The following is a 17,011-nucleotide window of genomic DNA, read 5'->3' as shown; positions in this document are numbered from 1 at the left end:
TTTCTCTCGGCAATCTTTTTTTTTTTTCCTCTCGGCTGTCTTGATTCCAGCTTGTGCTTCCTCCAGCCCAGCATTTCTCTTGATGTAATCTTCATATAAATTAAATAAGGAGGGTGACAATATACAGCCTTGATGTACTCCTTTTCCTATAATTCAGTTATTTGTCTCTTTAAAATATTTTTATAATAAACTTTTTTTATAAAACAGCCTTATTGAAATATACTTTACAGATCAAAAAATAATGTTTTAAGTATATGATTCAGTTATTTTTCAGAGTTGTGAGTCTCTCATCACAGTGCAGTTTTAACATTTCTATCACCCCAGGAAGATCCTTTGTGCCTATATATAGTCACTTTTTGTTCCCACCTCTAATCCCCAACAACTGCTAATCTGCTCTATATCTCTGTGGATTTGCCTTTTGTGAATATTTTATATGAGGGAATCATGCTACATGTGTTTTTTTGTGACTGGCTGCTTTTTCTCTCTTAGCATCGTGTTTCTGTGGTCCATCCAGGTTGTTATATGAGTTGGCATTTTTGCCCTTTTTTTTTTTTTGGCCCTTTTTATTATAAGTAAAATATTTAATCTTATGAGTATTTAATATACTCTATTTGTCATCAGTTGATGGTCTTTTGCATTAGAGTAAATCTTTTTTTTAGACAACTTTATGAGATATATTTTACATAATATACATTTACCCATTTACAGTATGCGAATCAATGGCCTTTTAGAATATTCACAGATATGTGCTGCTGTCATCACAGTCAACTTTAGGATATTTGTTACCTCATAAGAAATCCACACCACTCCCCACATCCCAGCCCTAGGCAGCCACTAATCTGCTTTGTGTCTATAGAGATTAACCTGTTTTGAACACTGCATATAAATGGAATCATACAGTATATAGTCTTTTGTGATTACCTTCTTGCTTCCCTCATAGCCTAGTTGGTAAAGAATCCACCTGCAATTCAGGAGACCCTGGTTCCATTCCTGGGTTGGGAAGATCTGCTGGAGAAGGGAAAGGCTGCCCGCTCCAGTATGCTGGCCTGGAGAATTTCATGGACTGTATAGTCCATAGGGTCACAAAGAGTTGGACACAACTCAGTGACTTTCACTTTCACTTAAAATGATGCTTTAAAGGTTCATCTTTATTATAGCATAAAGCAGCATTTCACTCCTTTTCATTGTTGAATAGTATTCTGTTGTAGATTGTACCTTATTTTGTTTATCTATTCATCATTTGGTGAACATTTGGGTTGTTTCTACATTTTGGCTATTATGAATAATGCTGCTCTGGACATTCATGTATAAGTGATTGTGTGTCCATATGTTTTCATTTCTCATCCCTGGAGTTGGAATTGCTATATTGTATGGTAATCTTGTGTTTTAATCATTTGCGGTACTGTCAGATCATTTTCCAAAGTGTCTACCATTTTACATTGTTCCCAGCAGTGTATAAGGGTATAAAGTTGATCTTAGGTCATGTTCTTTCAGATAAGAAGGCAGATGTGGACTTCCCTGGTGGTCCAGTGGTTAGGACTTTGTACTTCCAATGTAGGGAGCTCAGGTTAAATCCCTGGTCAGGGAGCTATGGTCCCAAATGCCACGTGGCATGGCCAAAAGAAAACCCAAAAGGAAGGCAGATGCTTTTGGTTTGGTTTGGTTTGGTTTATGCTTTATGTATGATGCTAATAAATTGGTAGATATAAATGCATGCTGCTTAAAAATTCAAAACTCATTCTCTGTAACAGTCACTTTTTACTAAAGTTTGATGTTTACCACCCTTTTATTAAATTTTGCTGTTGAAAAAAATAGAGTATAACTTTCATAGCATTGACCTACACACAAGTACAGAATTGAATTGTTCATGGATAAAACAAGACATGGTGATTTAGTGGCTATAATGCTGTTTGTTTTCATTTAATGCCTCATTAGAGACTTATGAAAAGGAAGTTCTTATATCCTGTTATACTTGTTAGTAGGCAAGTACTTTTCAGATAACATGAAGACAAGAAATTATACAGAACAGTCTAGAAAGCAAACGTTCTGAATTAGAGAATAAGGCCCAAATAGCTTTTAGAAAGATTATCTTCAGTCATATTCCAGCTAAGAAATACTATGATGAAAAATAGTAAAATAGCCTGGTGTGGAATGTTAGAAAGACTTGAAAGTGCTGGTAGGGATAGGACTAACTTTGACTAAACTTTGGTACAAACTCCTCGTAGTGTTCAGTGGAAGTCAACAAATTGCTTTTAGAAGAAAAAGAAAGCAAGACAACTTCTTTCTGGCAAGTGAAATAGCCTCTAAAAATCAAAGAGATGGAGAAATAGTGAGTCCTGTCCATTTCTCCTGTTCTTGCCCACCATGAGGGGGAAAAATCCCCTCATAGCTCAGTGAACAGTTGAGTGAAGCAAAAACTTCCTGAAGAGACAGGCAAAATATTAGTTTGTTGTAGACACTTGATTATGCACAAGGACTGGGACCGTCTTGAAAGCAGGAAGGGGTACAAAAGGGTAATTATTCCCTCTGCAAGGTTTTGGCAGCTCAGCTGCGAAGGGAAAACAGAGGAAATGTGTATGTTGGAGGAAAATGGTAAACATGGTGTAAAATTGAGCAACAAAGAGTGTGTTGTCTTTATTAACTTTCTGCTAATACTAAATTATAGAGCACAGCTCAAAGGCAGGAAATAAGGAAAACATCTGGGGTGGTTGAATTGATCCAGCAACTCACTCAGAAACAAGAGAGGGTACAAGAGGGTGTTTTAACTTTAGAGAGGCGCTTGGGAACATTTCCAGCTCTGGTGTTCGCTCTCTTTCTTTTCGTGTCTTTTTAACAGACTAATTGCGATGGCACTCACATACCACACAATTTACCCATTTACATGCTCAGTTCAGTTTTTTTGGTATATTCACAGTGTTGTGCAGCCATCACCACAATCTAAGTTTAGAATATTTTTATGCCCCTAAAGAATTCTATATCTTTTAGCTGCTACCTCCCATTCTTCTGACTTCGCCCCTAACCCTAGGCGACCACTAATCTACTTTCTATTTCTATAGATTTGCCTATTCTGGATATTTTATGTAAATTAAGTTATATAATACGTGGTCCTTTGTAGTTGACTCTTCAGTGTTTGATGGTTTTTAAGAAATACTTATTTGACTTTGATTTATGTTTCCCTCATGGCTAATGAGGCATACTTCCCTGGTGGCTCAGTGGTAAAGAATCTGCCTGCAATGTAGGAGACACAGGTTCAATCCCCAGGTCGGAAAGATCCCCTGGAGAAGGAAATGGCTACCCATTCCAGTATTCTTGCCTGGGAGATCCCTTGGACAGAGGAGCCTGGGAAGTTATAGTCCATGGGGTTGCAAAAAGAGTCAGACCCAGCTTAGCAACTAAATAACAACAATATGGCTAATGATGTTGAACAGCGTGTCATGTGCTTACTGGCCATTTGCACGTCTTCCCTGGAGAAATTTCTTTTAAGAGCCTTTGCCTATTTTTATATTGGGTTATTATCTTTTTGTTATTGGTGGATTATGGAGTGGGACTCACTCTCACCAGCAGCTTTCTCTGAAGAAATCCTCCTCATCAGTCACTTCTTGGTCTCCACACCTTTGATCTTTCCTTCTTTCCAAATGAGGAGTTTTTGTAGTCTCGATCGCATCATAGTCTGGCGTCTTACTTTGGAGTTTTAAGTCCATTTTATCTTGTTGCTTTACTTGACATTTCCAATGTAACATCCCATGTCACCAGTGTTATGACAGATGTCCAACTGGCCGCCCTCTTAGTCTTACTCAAAGTCCCTTAGTCCTCAGAGCCAGTTTCATCTCTGCTTTATACGCAGTCCTGATCAGACTGGTTATCTTTTAAAGACCACAGCAGAATTAGAAGTAACAGAAGTTAGACTGACTAAGGCACGGTGACAAGAGCACTGTGACAAGAAAGGAGACACAAAAATATACCCCCAAAGGGTATATAATTAGTTGAAAAACAAAGTGTTTTGTGTTCAGTGTACTTTAAGAAAGCAAGGGTTACACACAATTCATCTTAGATATAATTCCTTCCAAAATTGTTAGAATATAAGACATCCTGGAATGTGAAGTCAAGTGGGCCTTAAGAAGCATCACTACAAACAAAGCTAGTAGAGGTGATGGAATTCCAGTTGAGCTATTTCAAATCCTGAAAGATGATGCTGTGAAAGTGCTGCACTCAATATGCCAGCAAATTTGAAAAACTCAGCAGTGGCCACAGGACTGGAAAAGGTCAGTTTTCATTCCAGTCCCAAAGAAAGGCAATCCCAAAGAATGCTCAAACTGCCGCACAATTGCACTCATCTCACACACTAGTATAGTAATGCTTAAAATTCTCCAAGCCAGGCTTCAGCAATACGTGAACTGTGAACGTCCAGATGTTCAAGCTGGTTTTAGAAAAGTCAGAGAAAGCAGAGATCAAATTGCCAACAATGGCTGGATCATCGAAAAAGCAAGAGAGTTCCAGAAAAACATTGATTTCTGCTTTATTGACTATGCCAAAGCCTTTGACTGTGTGAATCACAATAAACTGTGGAAAATTCTGAAAGAGATGGGAATACCAGATCACCTGACCTGCCTTTTGAGAAACCTGTATGCAGGTCAGGAAGCAACAGTTAGAACTGGACATGGAACAACAGACTGGTTCCAAATAGGAAAAAGAGTATGTCAAGGCTGTATATTGTCACCCTGCTTATTTAACTTCTATGCAGAGTACATCATGAGAAACACAGGGCTGGAGGAATCACAAACTGGAATCAAGATTGCCAGGAGAAATATCAATAACCTCAGATATGCAGATGACACCACCCTTATGGCAGAAAGTGAAGAAGAACTAAAGAGCCTCTTGATGAAAGTGAAAGGAGAGTGAAAAAGTTGGCTTAAAGCTCAACATTCAGAAAACTAAGATCATGGCATCTGGTCCCATCACTTCATGGGAAATAGTTGGGAAACAGTGGCTGACTTTATTTTTCTGGGCTCCAAGATTGCTGCAGATGGTGATTGCAGCCATGAAATTAAAAGACGCTTACTCCTTGGAAGGAAAGGTATGACCAGCCTAGACAGCATATTAAAAAGCAAAGACATTACTTTGCCAACAAAGGTCCATCTAGTCAAGGCTATGGTTTTTCCAGTGGTCATGTGTGGATGTGAGAGTTGAACTATAAAGGAAGCTGAGCACCGGAGAATTGATGCTTTTGAACTGTGGTGTTGGAGAAGACTCTTGAGAGTCCCTTGGACTGCAAGGAGATCCAACCAGTCCAACCTAAAGGAGATCAGTCCTGGGTGTTCATTGGAAGGACTGATGCTGAAGCTGAAACTCCAGTACTTTGGCCACTTGATGCGAAGAGCTGACTCATTGGAAAAGACCCTGATGCTGGGAAGGATTGAGGGCAGGAGGAGAAGGGAACGACAGAGGGTGAGATGGTTGGATGGCATCACTGACTCAATGGACATGAGTTTAGGTAGACTCCGGGAGTTGGTGATGGACAGGGAGGCCTGGCCTGCTGGCAGTTCATGTGGTCACAAATAGTCGGACACGATTGAGGGACTGAACTGAACTGAAATATATTTTGGTATTTAAAGGAATCAGCTACCAGCTCTTTGAATGAAAATTTTATGGCGGGAACAGTGACAAGGGAACGCCTTCTTACACTTGTATCCTTCACATACGGCACGGGCTGGAGCTGGCTGACCCTTGTGGGCCAGGTGGAAAGTTCTTAGCAGTACAGGTAGCATATATACAGGTGCTGGTCGAACTGAAGTGAAAACTTGGCGTAGCCACTTGTACTTAATCTGCATAAATAATTCTTGTCATTTCTATGTGTGTGCTTTATTTCTGGTAAAATTAAGCTAAAAAAGGTATATGCCTCTCAAATAGCTTTTAGTTCAGTGGCATCCCTTTCTGTCTCCTGCCTCTGAGTGTCTGGAGCCTGATCTCTAGAATGTTTATATTCTTTTGTCCTCCCTGGTATGAAAGGGGTTCATGTAGTTTTCTTTACCTACAGAGGTGAAGAGAGGCCCAGATGGCATGGAGATTGGTTCTGGGTAGGACAGGATGGAAGAATTCCAGTTCTTGGAACTCCCTGTCATTCCAGTGGTTAAAACTCTTCACTCTCAATGCAGGGGGCCTGGTTTGATACCTGATAGGGGAACTAAGATCTCACATGCTGTGTGACACAGCCAAAAAAAGAATTCCAGTTCTTTCTGATTAGCACATTTCTTGCTTTTAAGAGAACTGGCCAGAATCCAATACTGGAGGTGGAGGGATGTTGCCTCTCTGTATTCCTCACTGTGCTTGCCCAAGACTCCCTAATGACAGAATAAGTTTTAGGATTGGAAAGGCTGGAAAGAACCTAGTTTATTTTCTACATTCTCATTTCCATTTTATCTCTCTGTTTCCAGGCTTAGGAAATCTTGACTTTAATTATCCAAGTCTTTCTCTCACCCGACCCCTGCATCTAATCTTAATGCATTTCTAATGAAAGATTGACCAGTTTATTCCTCCTTCTGAATGTTTAATGATTTGTGTGGAGTAAATTAGAATATTGCAATCTTAGAGCTGGAAGGAATTTTAGAAATTATTTAGTGTAATCCTTTTTTTTTCTTAATAGACTTTATGTTGTAGAGCAGTTTTAGGTTCACAGAAAGACTGAGTGAAAAGTACAGAGTTCTCATGTATCCCCTGCCCCCACATGTGCAAAGCTGCCCCCACTGTCAACATCCTTCACCGGATGGTGTATTTGTCACGGTGGATGAACTGACATTGACATGTCAATATCACCCTAAGTCCATAGTTTACATTAAGGTTCACCTTTGATGTGGTACATTCTTTGGGTTTTGACAAATTAATCCCTCCTTTTACAGTAAAGGTAACAAAATCCAAAAGATTGTGAAGTGACTTGTCCCAAACCATACGAGTGAGGGGCAGAGCTGGTCCCAGGACCAATGTTTCCTTCTCTCTTTCTCTCTTACTCTCTTTCTTTGTTTAGAAAGATAATATTTGCACAAGGTACAAATTTAATAAGTGCCAAAGGCTCTGCAGTGAGACATTAGTCTCCCTTTCACCTGTGGACGCTCCCTAAAGGCAGTCATTCTTTCTGGATGTTTCCGTCTCCTATTGAACTATAACCTTGAATAACATGCAAAGGACTGAAAAAAAAAAAAAAATCCTTCAAGGATGTGGGAAATTCAAGCAGTAAATTTTTTAAATGCTGCAGTTCAGATTCTGTGGTATAATGTAGTGAAAAGCACTTGGCTTTTTGAGTCAAATGGACTTAAGATTGGAATTTGGCTCCAGGGTTGACTATCCAGGTGATGTTTGGTCACTTAAATTTGACACTTGAGTTGCCTACTGGATGAATAAAGTAACTTTTGGTAGGCTCATTATATTCTATAATAGGTGCTCAAAAAACATCAGTTCCTTTTTGGTTCAGGGAAACACTTTTTTTAAAAGACTATTTTATGCATTATGCTCTGAAAGCATGAACAGTGCAAAGTACTATATTAAGTAACTTGCTTGGTTCTTCTGCTTCTTACAAGTCTTAATTAAACTCAGTAAGTGCATTAGAAATTCTGGAACACTTCTAATCAAAAGGATCACTGGGATATTTTAGAAGCCAGCATTTGACTAGTTTAATCTTTAACAGGGGTAGAATCAAGTTCCAGCCTGTATTGAATTTCACTGTTAGGATTTAGTCAGCTTGAATCTGAATAGCCTCATCATATTTGTATTTCCATACATGTACATCTCTGCAGAAGATAAGGCCATAAATTAAGAAAACTGTTCCATTTACAGTAGCAGCAACAAGAATAAAATATTTAGGACTAAATTTAACATGTGCATGTGGCTGTAAATTTTACAAAATATTTTAACATGAATTATCTTAATCAGTGCTTATGATAAAAGCTTGATGCCTACATTATACATAAGGAAACTGGGACCTGGAGAGGTTTAAATGTGTTCACTTACTGTGTAGATTTGAGCAACCATATAGGTGGCCGAAACAAAGTTCACACCCATGTTTCCTTTTTTTTTTTTCAATTAAAGTTTTTACTGAATTTGTTACAATATTGCTTCTGTTTTTTTTTTGGGGGGTGGGGGTGGGCCATGAGACATGTAGGATCTTAGTTCTCCAACCAGGGATTGAACCCACACCCCCTGCATTGGAAGCTCGGAATCTAAACCGATGGACCACCAGGTGCTCTTTCAGTGCTTCCCAGCGCTTTTGCAGCTACTCTGCAGGGGTGTCTAAGGGATGTCTTTAACAATGTGATGGAAGTCTATGAAATGAGCACATGAGGGCTGCTTTCTGTTTTGTTTTGCTTTGAAACAGAAACAGATGTTTATTCTTAATACTTTTGACTGTTTTGTTTCCTCCTAGTTTTTCCTTTATTTTAAAATTCAAAATTCCAGTCAGTCTTCCCAGAGAAACTCAGTCCTCCAGACATGAAGCTAGATGCTGAACAAGTCAATAGAATAAAATCAAACTTCCTATTCAGTCTGCTCTTCCTTCCATGGCTGAAGTTCTGTGATTCTGTTTAGTTAATTGGCATTGATTGATAATTTCTAGATGCTGCAGCTTTTGTTTAAAGAAAAAATGAAAATAAAGAGGGCATTGTAACTTCCCCACAAAAACAGAACTTTTGAGAAAGTAAACAGCATCCAGTCTACTTTGTTCATTTGATTCAGTCAATCAGATGCCAAAAAATTTACCAAGTACCTACTGAATGCCACTCTGCTCACTTTACAAGTAGGGAAATGATTACGAATCAGCCGCTACCTTCAGGGAGCTCCCAATCAAGCAAAGAAAGAGTTACAGTAGAGTGTGATTTATAGGTAAGAGCACCCAGAAACATGCCTCTCTTACTTGTCAGAGCAGCAGTCCTCTAGATTTAGATGAAGGATTGTGAGGCTTAACCACAGACGCCTCTTCCCAGGGCTGGATCTGTAATAGTAGGCCAAGATGCATTCCTAAATGGATGTGGAAATCCTCAAAAAGGAACGAGGAAATCCCGAGGCTGCCAGTGGGGTCACTGGTACCCATCTGTCTCCTTGTCTAATCTTTTCTGAGCTGTTTTGGTTTTACAGAGTACACACTGGTCTCTTATTTTGCCCCTGTGTCTTGTCCTATGCATTTATACTGAAAAAGTCACAAGTTGTTGTAGAAATTCCACTTTTCTTCAAAGCACCATTTCACTTATTCTCAGAGAGGCTTTTTCACACCGAAGAATTAAAAAGATACCTTGAGAGTCTGTCTCTCCCATCCCTGCTTTAGCTTTCCCATTTCTTGGTATTTTGTGTGGTGATCCCTAGTTATACAGATACCTTAAGTACCCTTGAGGTACCAGGAAACCTTTCAGCTAAACAGGATTTCATCTTTAGAGTATTAACTTCAGAACTGATGGAACAGAGAGCATGTGAGGAAAGGTTAGAAATTTTTTATGTCTTAGTCAAGTTGAAGAGTCAGTGTTTCAAATATTTGGGGGTAGGGAGGAATGGTTAATTTTTTTCAACTAGTCTTACTGCTCAATGGCTGACCAGAAAAGTATAAACCACCATGAGCAAACTTGCAGTCCAGTCAGAGAATACTAGATGAGATAGGAAAGAGTTTTAAAGCGTGATTAAATCAACCTCTTTATTTTTCTGAATCTGCCTGCAGTGCAGGAGACCGTGTTTAATCCCTGGGTCAGAAAGATCCTCTGGAGAAGGGATGGCAGTCCACTTGGTATTCTTGTCTAGAGAATCCCATGGACAGAGGAGCGTGACATGCTACAGTCTGTGGAGTCGCAAAGAGTCGGACGTGACTGAGCGACTAACACTACTACTACTACTATTTTATTTTTCAGATAAGGAAACTAAGATTCAGAGAAGTCAATTGATTCATGCTAAATCTCTCAACAGGTCAGTGGAAGTATTTATAAGCAATCCTATGTGTAACACACCTGATAGTTTTACTGCTAAAAAAAGGAAACTTCCAAATGATGTGGAGCATCTTTATCACAGGAAGAGAAATAAGATAACAAGTATTAGATTGTGTTTCAGAACTTGAATCCCCATCCCACTTTGCCTCCTAGTGAGCAGGGAAGACTGTCCACTAGAAAGAGACTGCACATAAGCATAGTCCAAGGAAATTCCACAACATTTGGGTATTAGAGCGCAGAGGTAGGCAGTCAGATCCTCCTCTTGGTTGGGCAGGAACAACTTACGTTTGTGTCTTTGTTGCTTCTTCAGTTGGTATTGTCACCAGCCTAGTGTGCAGGCAATTAGGAGGAAAACTGGCCCCAACGGTTTTTTCCATCTGTGGTGTGACTTCATTGCAAGGGTTTTTTTCCCCTAGTGCATTTGGTCCTTGTCAGTGCTGGCACCAAGAGATCGCTTTGCAGCATTGGCTGAATTAGTCCAGCCTTCATGTCCCTTTGTGGGTCATTGAATTCTGGATACAAGCCACATTAAGGGGAAAGTGACCAGATTTCACTTTGGGAGTGTAAGTGGAAGGTAATGTTAGATGTCAGGTGCAGACCACACTGTTAACCTGCATGTGAGGCAAGAGATTGGAAGGAGGGGGCTGTCCTTTGAAGAGACTGGCTACACTGTGGCCCTGGAGATTTATGGAAACCTTGATAGAAAGGGGCTATTTAAGATTCTCAGTAGAAGGAAGAGGCAGCCACGCTGAGGTGCTGTCCATGGTGTCCCTGGGAGCTTCAGCCCTACTTGGCAGAGGTTGCAGAAACAGGCCATTAATAGCCTCACAAGCCGGATCCGCTGATTCTGAGGGGCTCCAGCAGGGATAAAGTTGGTATGGGTTAGGGATTGAAGAAAGAAAAATATTATTCACAAGAGGAGATCAGTATTGGGAGGCCATGGGGTATATGCTTTGCTGTTTTTTTTACTGATAAAATACACATAACATAAAATAATACATTTTACATATTAAAATGTGTAATTCAGTGGCATTCACAGTGTTGCACAGCCATCAGCACCACTGGCTAGTTCCAGAACTTTTTCATCATCCCAAATGTAAACCCCATACCCATTAAGCATTCGGTTCCCACTTCTTCCTCCCTTCAACCCTGGGAGCTGCTGTCTCTGGGTTGTGCATGGCTTTTATGTTAGACTCATCTGGGTTCATCCTGGCCCTGCCATTTCCTAACAGTCTACCTTTGCCCAACTAACTTCGCTTCTCTGAGCTTCAGTTTTCCACGGTTTTAGAATGAGAATAAAATGCTTAACTTGCAAGACTCTTGTGAGGATTGATTATATGTTAAATGTTTAGCTGAATACCTGGTTCATTCTTGAGGAGACATGCAATAAGTGGTTGTTATTGATTGCTTAATAAAAGAGGTAACTGTGGAGTGCCTTTAAATTGTATACTGCTGTGTTTCAACTGCTTATTCACCAAAAATTCAGGTAACACAACTTAATCATCTATTCTTACAGGTGCTAAAGTAGGAAACTTGACTTCTGCCTTCCAGGCTAGTTGAAGAGGTAGAGATACAAGCTCTAAAGTGCTTTTGGAATTGATAGAAGAAAAGTCATTGATGGTGGTTAGATACTTAATGGTTATTTGAATTAGAGAATGAATGAATGAACTGTTGAACAGTGAAATAATATAGCAGACCTATGGAAGAGGTAGAACTTAAGCTGGATCAATTGCATAAGTACCACTGCCTGTCTTTCATCTGTAAAATGCTGTCTGGTCATTAGGATGCAGAGCAATCGTAGGCTGGATTTTATAAAAACAGATTTTGATGATTGTTTTTAGATGGTCAGTCCAAAACTTTTGGAAAATAGATATACTTCCAGTAAGTACATTTAAAGAGAAGTAGATTGGAGCTCAGTCCAAGGAAGAATTTTAACTATTAATGTTGGAAGGGAGGTGACAATCCTGTTTGTGTCAAGCAGAAGTCATTCAAGTTCTCTGAGCTCTCATAGAAAAAGCTAATTGATCAGTTTGAGCCAAAGGAGACTTTAAATCTTTCTACTTTGAAAAAATTTTTTTCTCTGTTCTTATCTGTGAACTTATTGGTTTATTAGTTGGTGACTTGATGAGAGTTGCTCTTAATTTCTCCCTCTTTTCACATGGTCTTCCCCTCATCACTCTCTGTCCTTTTAAACTTGTTTTTCTTCCTAGCATTTTCACTACCTGATATTCTATATTTATTTAGTTTCCGTCCTGTCACTAGAACGAAGCAGATAATTTGTTTCCCGCTATATCCTCAGAACCACAAATATGTCTCACAGATTGGCACTCAGTAAACATATGCTGCACCTTTATGTAAAAATGGATAACGTTTTTGTATGTATAAGTAACTATAGTTTTTTATCTTCCTTCTAAGAAAATACAGAAAAGTATTAGAAGAGAATTTAAGCATTGGAGGAATTTATCAACAATAGCATACCCTGTGAGAGATGTGCTTGATACGAATTCATGTTAAAGTTTGAAGTGCTTTGGCCCAGTAAATAATACAGATTTAGCTTCATTTGTTTTTTAGTTTTTTGTATTGAAGATGCTGGTAAGGAAGGATGGCTCCACAGGGATTACCTCTGGGAACACACAATCCAGAGCCAAACAATAGGCCCTTACGTTATCTGGGGGATCTCCTTTTTTACCTCCTGTAATTTGTGATATCATAATTAGGCCTGCATATTATTTCTGAACACTGCCATACAATGTACCTCATTTAGCTGGGCTTATGGAGATTAGATCATGCACAGGAAGCTGGCTCCTTCGTTATCAGGCTCCGCAGAGGAGTTGGGAGGCTTAAGGAGTATGAAAAATTAGGGTTGATTTAAAGGGACAGGGTTCTCTGAAAAAGCACAGATTTTTCCAGCTTGTGCCTCCTTGACCTTCAGTTTCCCATAAACATCATTGATTTCCACCTCACTCCTCTTTGTGTTAGTTAGGGCCTCTTTTAAGTTTTCCTTTTTCATCCTTTAAAATAGGTCTGCTTATAGAGAACAAACATGTGGACACCTTGGAGGAAGGGGAGGGTGGGACAAACTGGGATTGTAGGATTGACATATATGTACTACCGTGTGTAAGATAGCTGGTGGGAAGCTGCTGTGTAGCACCGGGAGGCTCAGCTTGGTGCCCGGTGATGGCCTAGAGGGGTGGGATGGGGAAGTTGTCAGAGGGAGATTCTCAAGAGGAAGGGGATGTATGTGAACATATAGTTGATTCACTTGTACAGCAGAAACTAGCACAATATTGTAAAACAATTACACTAAAAAAAAATAGGTCTGCTAATACAGAATTTGTGAGATTTTTATAATTTCAGTGAGCCAACTCTTTAAAAGAATAACCTGGTACCTGGAAGATAGAAATCCTAGCATAGTTCCTGGAATACATATCAAGTGTGTAATCATTGTCAGAGCCTCTTTTTTCTTCTTTTATTATTATCACCGTTGACACCATCAGGTTTTAGTTAATGTATTAGAGCAGAATTAAGTATATTTTAAAATCCTATTATGCTTGATTGGAGTTTTGAATAGCATTTTAGCACTTCGTAAGGTATTTTAAATTATCCACTTTGAATAATAATAACAATATTATTGGTTTAACTCATTTTATTCTTCTTGTTAGATCACAAGCAATGAAAGAGAACAATTCTTCACTTTGATATTCAGAGTAGTGCAGTGCCTAGAACAGTACTTTGATTCCAGTATGTATTCAGAAAAGTTTGTTGAATCCTTTTTGAAAGGTACAAATAAAATATTTAACATAGTTATTGTTAATCAGCCTCAGCATCCTCACACGCTTAACCCTATAAAGCCAGTGCAGATCTAGGTGCACATTGATTGAACTGGAGAGAATAGGATTTGTCCATGTGGCAGTCACATCGGGAGAATGACAAATCTAGGGACTTCCCTTGTAGTCCAGTTGCTGAGACTCTGTGCTCCCAGTGCAGGGGGCCCAGGTTCAATCCCTGGTCAGGGAACTAGATCCCACATGCCACAGGTAGAAGATTCTGTGTGCTGCAACTAAGACCCAGCACAGCCAAATAAATAAATAAAAACAAATGTTTCTAAAAAAGGACAAATCTAGAGCAAATTTTGTTTTGCTTTTTTCTTTCAAATCTAGTCTTAAACTTTTCTGTTTGCTTGTTAGTCCTAGTAGCAGGGCCTTTAGCAGTAAGATAATTATTGTATAGATGAACAGTAGCTGAGGAGGCTCTGAGCTAGTCAGAAGTAGGAAAGGAAGAGGTCAGAAAATGGGTCCACCTGCCTGGTTCCCCAGCAGTTCTTCAGGCTGCACGCGTGAAGGGTGATGCTTCATTTCAGTCTCTCTGTGTTCCAGCCTGTCTGCCAGTCTCAGGTGTTTGCCTTAGCCTTGGCCTTAAAAGTGTTCACCTTAGGGCTAGAGTGTTGCTTGAGGTAAGCCTTCAGGCCCTGTTGATACGTGCGCAGTGTTTGACTCCCATTCCTCAGGCCTTGCACTCACTGTACCACTGTGTCCTTTCCCCTAGGTCTACGTGGTCGGGAATGAACCTTTATCAGTTTTGGTGGATTCTCTGCTTCCTGTCCTGGGAGTCCTCTTCTCTCTCTACTGTTTTACCAAGCAGAGCGTGTCTCACATAAGGTAAACAACCTAGAGAACCTTCTTGTTTGTAAACAGTGAAGTCTTTCCTGCATGTTGTTCTTATTTTGAGTATGACTTATGCCCCTTTGTAGTTTTTTTTTTTTTTCTTTCAAAGTCAGAAAAACTTCTGACAGTCGTCTAGAAAAGAGTGCTTTGCAGATTGCAGGGGAATTGGATCTAGTTTCTAGAATGACTTTCCCCAGCCTCTGTTTTAGACAGCAGAGAGAAAACCTCTGTTTACAGTATGAGCATGCCCCTGTTTGACCAGTGAACAATACTGGAACTGTATGTCTGGGGAGGAGGAAATAGAGGTTGGACCATAAATACCTTGTGAGCAGTTAGAAATCAAGTTTGGGAAACCTGAATCTGAATTTAGTACTCTGTAATTTAGGCCTGGATTTGGTGTTTGTGCACAGTGTTAATGAGAATGAAGGAGTTCCTCAGTCATCCAGAAAATAATCTTCTGTATTGGAATTTAAGTAGGACTCATTTTTGTATCAACTCTATTCTCAAGTGATTTGTGTTGTTTCTCCCTCCTTCTTAGACTTAAATTGGAGTATTGGGATTGACACATACACACTACTAGGTATAAAATAATAATAAGGACCTACTGTATAGCACAGGGAACTCTACTCAATACTTGATAATGGCCTATATGGGAAAAGAACCTTAAAAAAGGGTGGATATATGTATATGTATAACTAATTCAGTTAGCCATACACCTGGAACTAACACAACATTGCAAATCAACTATACTCCAATAAAAATTTTAAAAATTTCTGTCCTTTCCGAAGTCCTACAGAATTCTGATTTTTGTTGTTTGGAAATCCCCCCATATGTAATCTCGTATACAGTAATATTATCTTCTTCATGGGGTTATTATGAAGACTAACTGTATTGAAGTAGGTGTATAGCACTGTCCTTGGAAAATTGTAGGCTCAGTAAATAGTCATTATCATCATCATTGTTAGTTGATAAAGGGAAGTACTCAGTCTGGCAGATTATTCACAGCTTACATATTGCCTTTTGGTTAGGGTGTCACTGAAGCCTACAACCATGAGGGAAGTGACAAGAGAAAGTGCATTGGAAGATGGAGGGTATAATTGTGTGAATTTGGCTTCTGAAGACCATTCCTATGATAATTCTTGTTCTAGTTTTGAAATTGAAGTCCTCACAGCACTATCATGTCCTCATCAGACTGAGAAGGAAGAAGCAAATGTTTTTTCCACTTCTATCCTAGTTGATTGGCACAGATAAGGGGGATAAGGAATCAGCAAGAATTTGCTGGTGTACTATTTCTTGGTCACCAGTTATAGGTCCCATTGACGGTAGGTAGTTTGATCCGTGCCAACTTTCTTTCACAGTGCCTGATGCAAAGGCAGTGAGTACACTTGGAATTAAAAAAAAAAAAAAATCATGTGGGGCTCATGTGTCATATCAGAGCTGCTTCTACAGCCAGAGATTAGTCAGTCACTCATCAAATTTCAGGATGTTTGCTTTCTGAAATTCTTAAACATAGTTTCCTCTCCCACACGTCAGTAATACTAGGTGATTGTGCCAGCGTTTAGAATGCATGGAACCTGACAGTCATTCTTTCTTTTTCTGTGTTAACTTGTTAGACATGTAGAATAAGATGACAAGCTCATTTATAACTGCTTTTTTCTGCCAGGTCACTTTGCCAAGAGATCTTATTATGGATTCTGGGGAGACTGGAGAGAAAGAAGGCAATTGCTAGCCTAAAAGGATTTGCAGGGTTGGACAGATCTGTGCCCCCTCTCCATTCTCTGTGCCACTTTAGAGCTGCCACTCAGGGCGGCATTATGATCGCCATCAAAGAGGCGGTTTGGTGAGTCTACCCATTCTTTGCTGTCTCTTCAGATTTAATTGTACCCAAGAGGCTGTTCTATGACTTGTCCACTAAGAGGCGCTGATCGAAAGGAAACCAGAAATTAGCAGCTGAGGTGCTATTTATAATCTCTAAGTGAAAGGTGAGCCTTAAATGATCCTGCAGGTTTTTGCTAGATGCTAATAGGTGCAGTTTACTGCAATCTCACAGCTCTGTGTCATAACAAGCCCACTTACTTCGCAGAGTCTTTGCCAGTGAATCAGGGTAATTGGCAGACAACTTTCACCCTCAACCCTATAACAATCCAGTTCTCTTTCTGACATTCAAAATGGTATATGTGTGTTCAGAGTCGGACTTACTCCTATGGGAAATTCTCTCAGAGCACTCTTATGGTAATTTTGTGATAGAGGTTTGTTTCTCTTAGGGATTGTTTAGAAAACAGCTAACTGATATTAGTGGAATGGTAATTTATTTCTTCTATATCTCACAAGTCACTCAGTCATGTCCAACTCTGTGTGATGGTCCATGGAATTCTCCAGGCCAGAATACTGGAGTGG

The 17,011-nt window shown here is 39.6% G+C and overlaps 1 protein-coding gene and 1 non-coding gene across 3 annotated transcripts in view; both read left to right on the top strand.

Moving 5' to 3' along the window:
- Positions 1–17,011, top strand: part of TANGO6 (transport and golgi organization 6 homolog) — a 181,068-nt gene that overhangs the window by 28,291 nt on the left and 135,766 nt on the right. For both annotated transcript variants that reach the window (XM_070451087.1, XM_070451086.1), the window contains exons 8-9: positions 14,496–14,608; positions 16,278–16,454. In XM_070451087.1, coding sequence (XP_070307188.1) covers positions 14,496–14,608; positions 16,278–16,454 — 290 coding nt within the window. The remainder of the gene's footprint in view (positions 1–14,495; positions 14,609–16,277; positions 16,455–17,011) is intronic.
- On the top strand, positions 1,516–1,588 carry TRNAG-UCC (transfer RNA glycine (anticodon UCC)). The gene has a single exon. It is a non-coding gene; the product is annotated as a tRNA-Gly (tRNA).

This window comes from Odocoileus virginianus, chromosome 20 (genome assembly GCF_023699985.2).
Source record: "Odocoileus virginianus isolate 20LAN1187 ecotype Illinois chromosome 20, Ovbor_1.2, whole genome shotgun sequence".
NCBI classification, from domain to species: domain Eukaryota; kingdom Metazoa; phylum Chordata; class Mammalia; order Artiodactyla; family Cervidae; genus Odocoileus; species Odocoileus virginianus.
The sequence above is the reverse complement of the archived record's forward strand: the minus strand, read 5'-3'. Positions and strand labels throughout refer to the sequence as shown.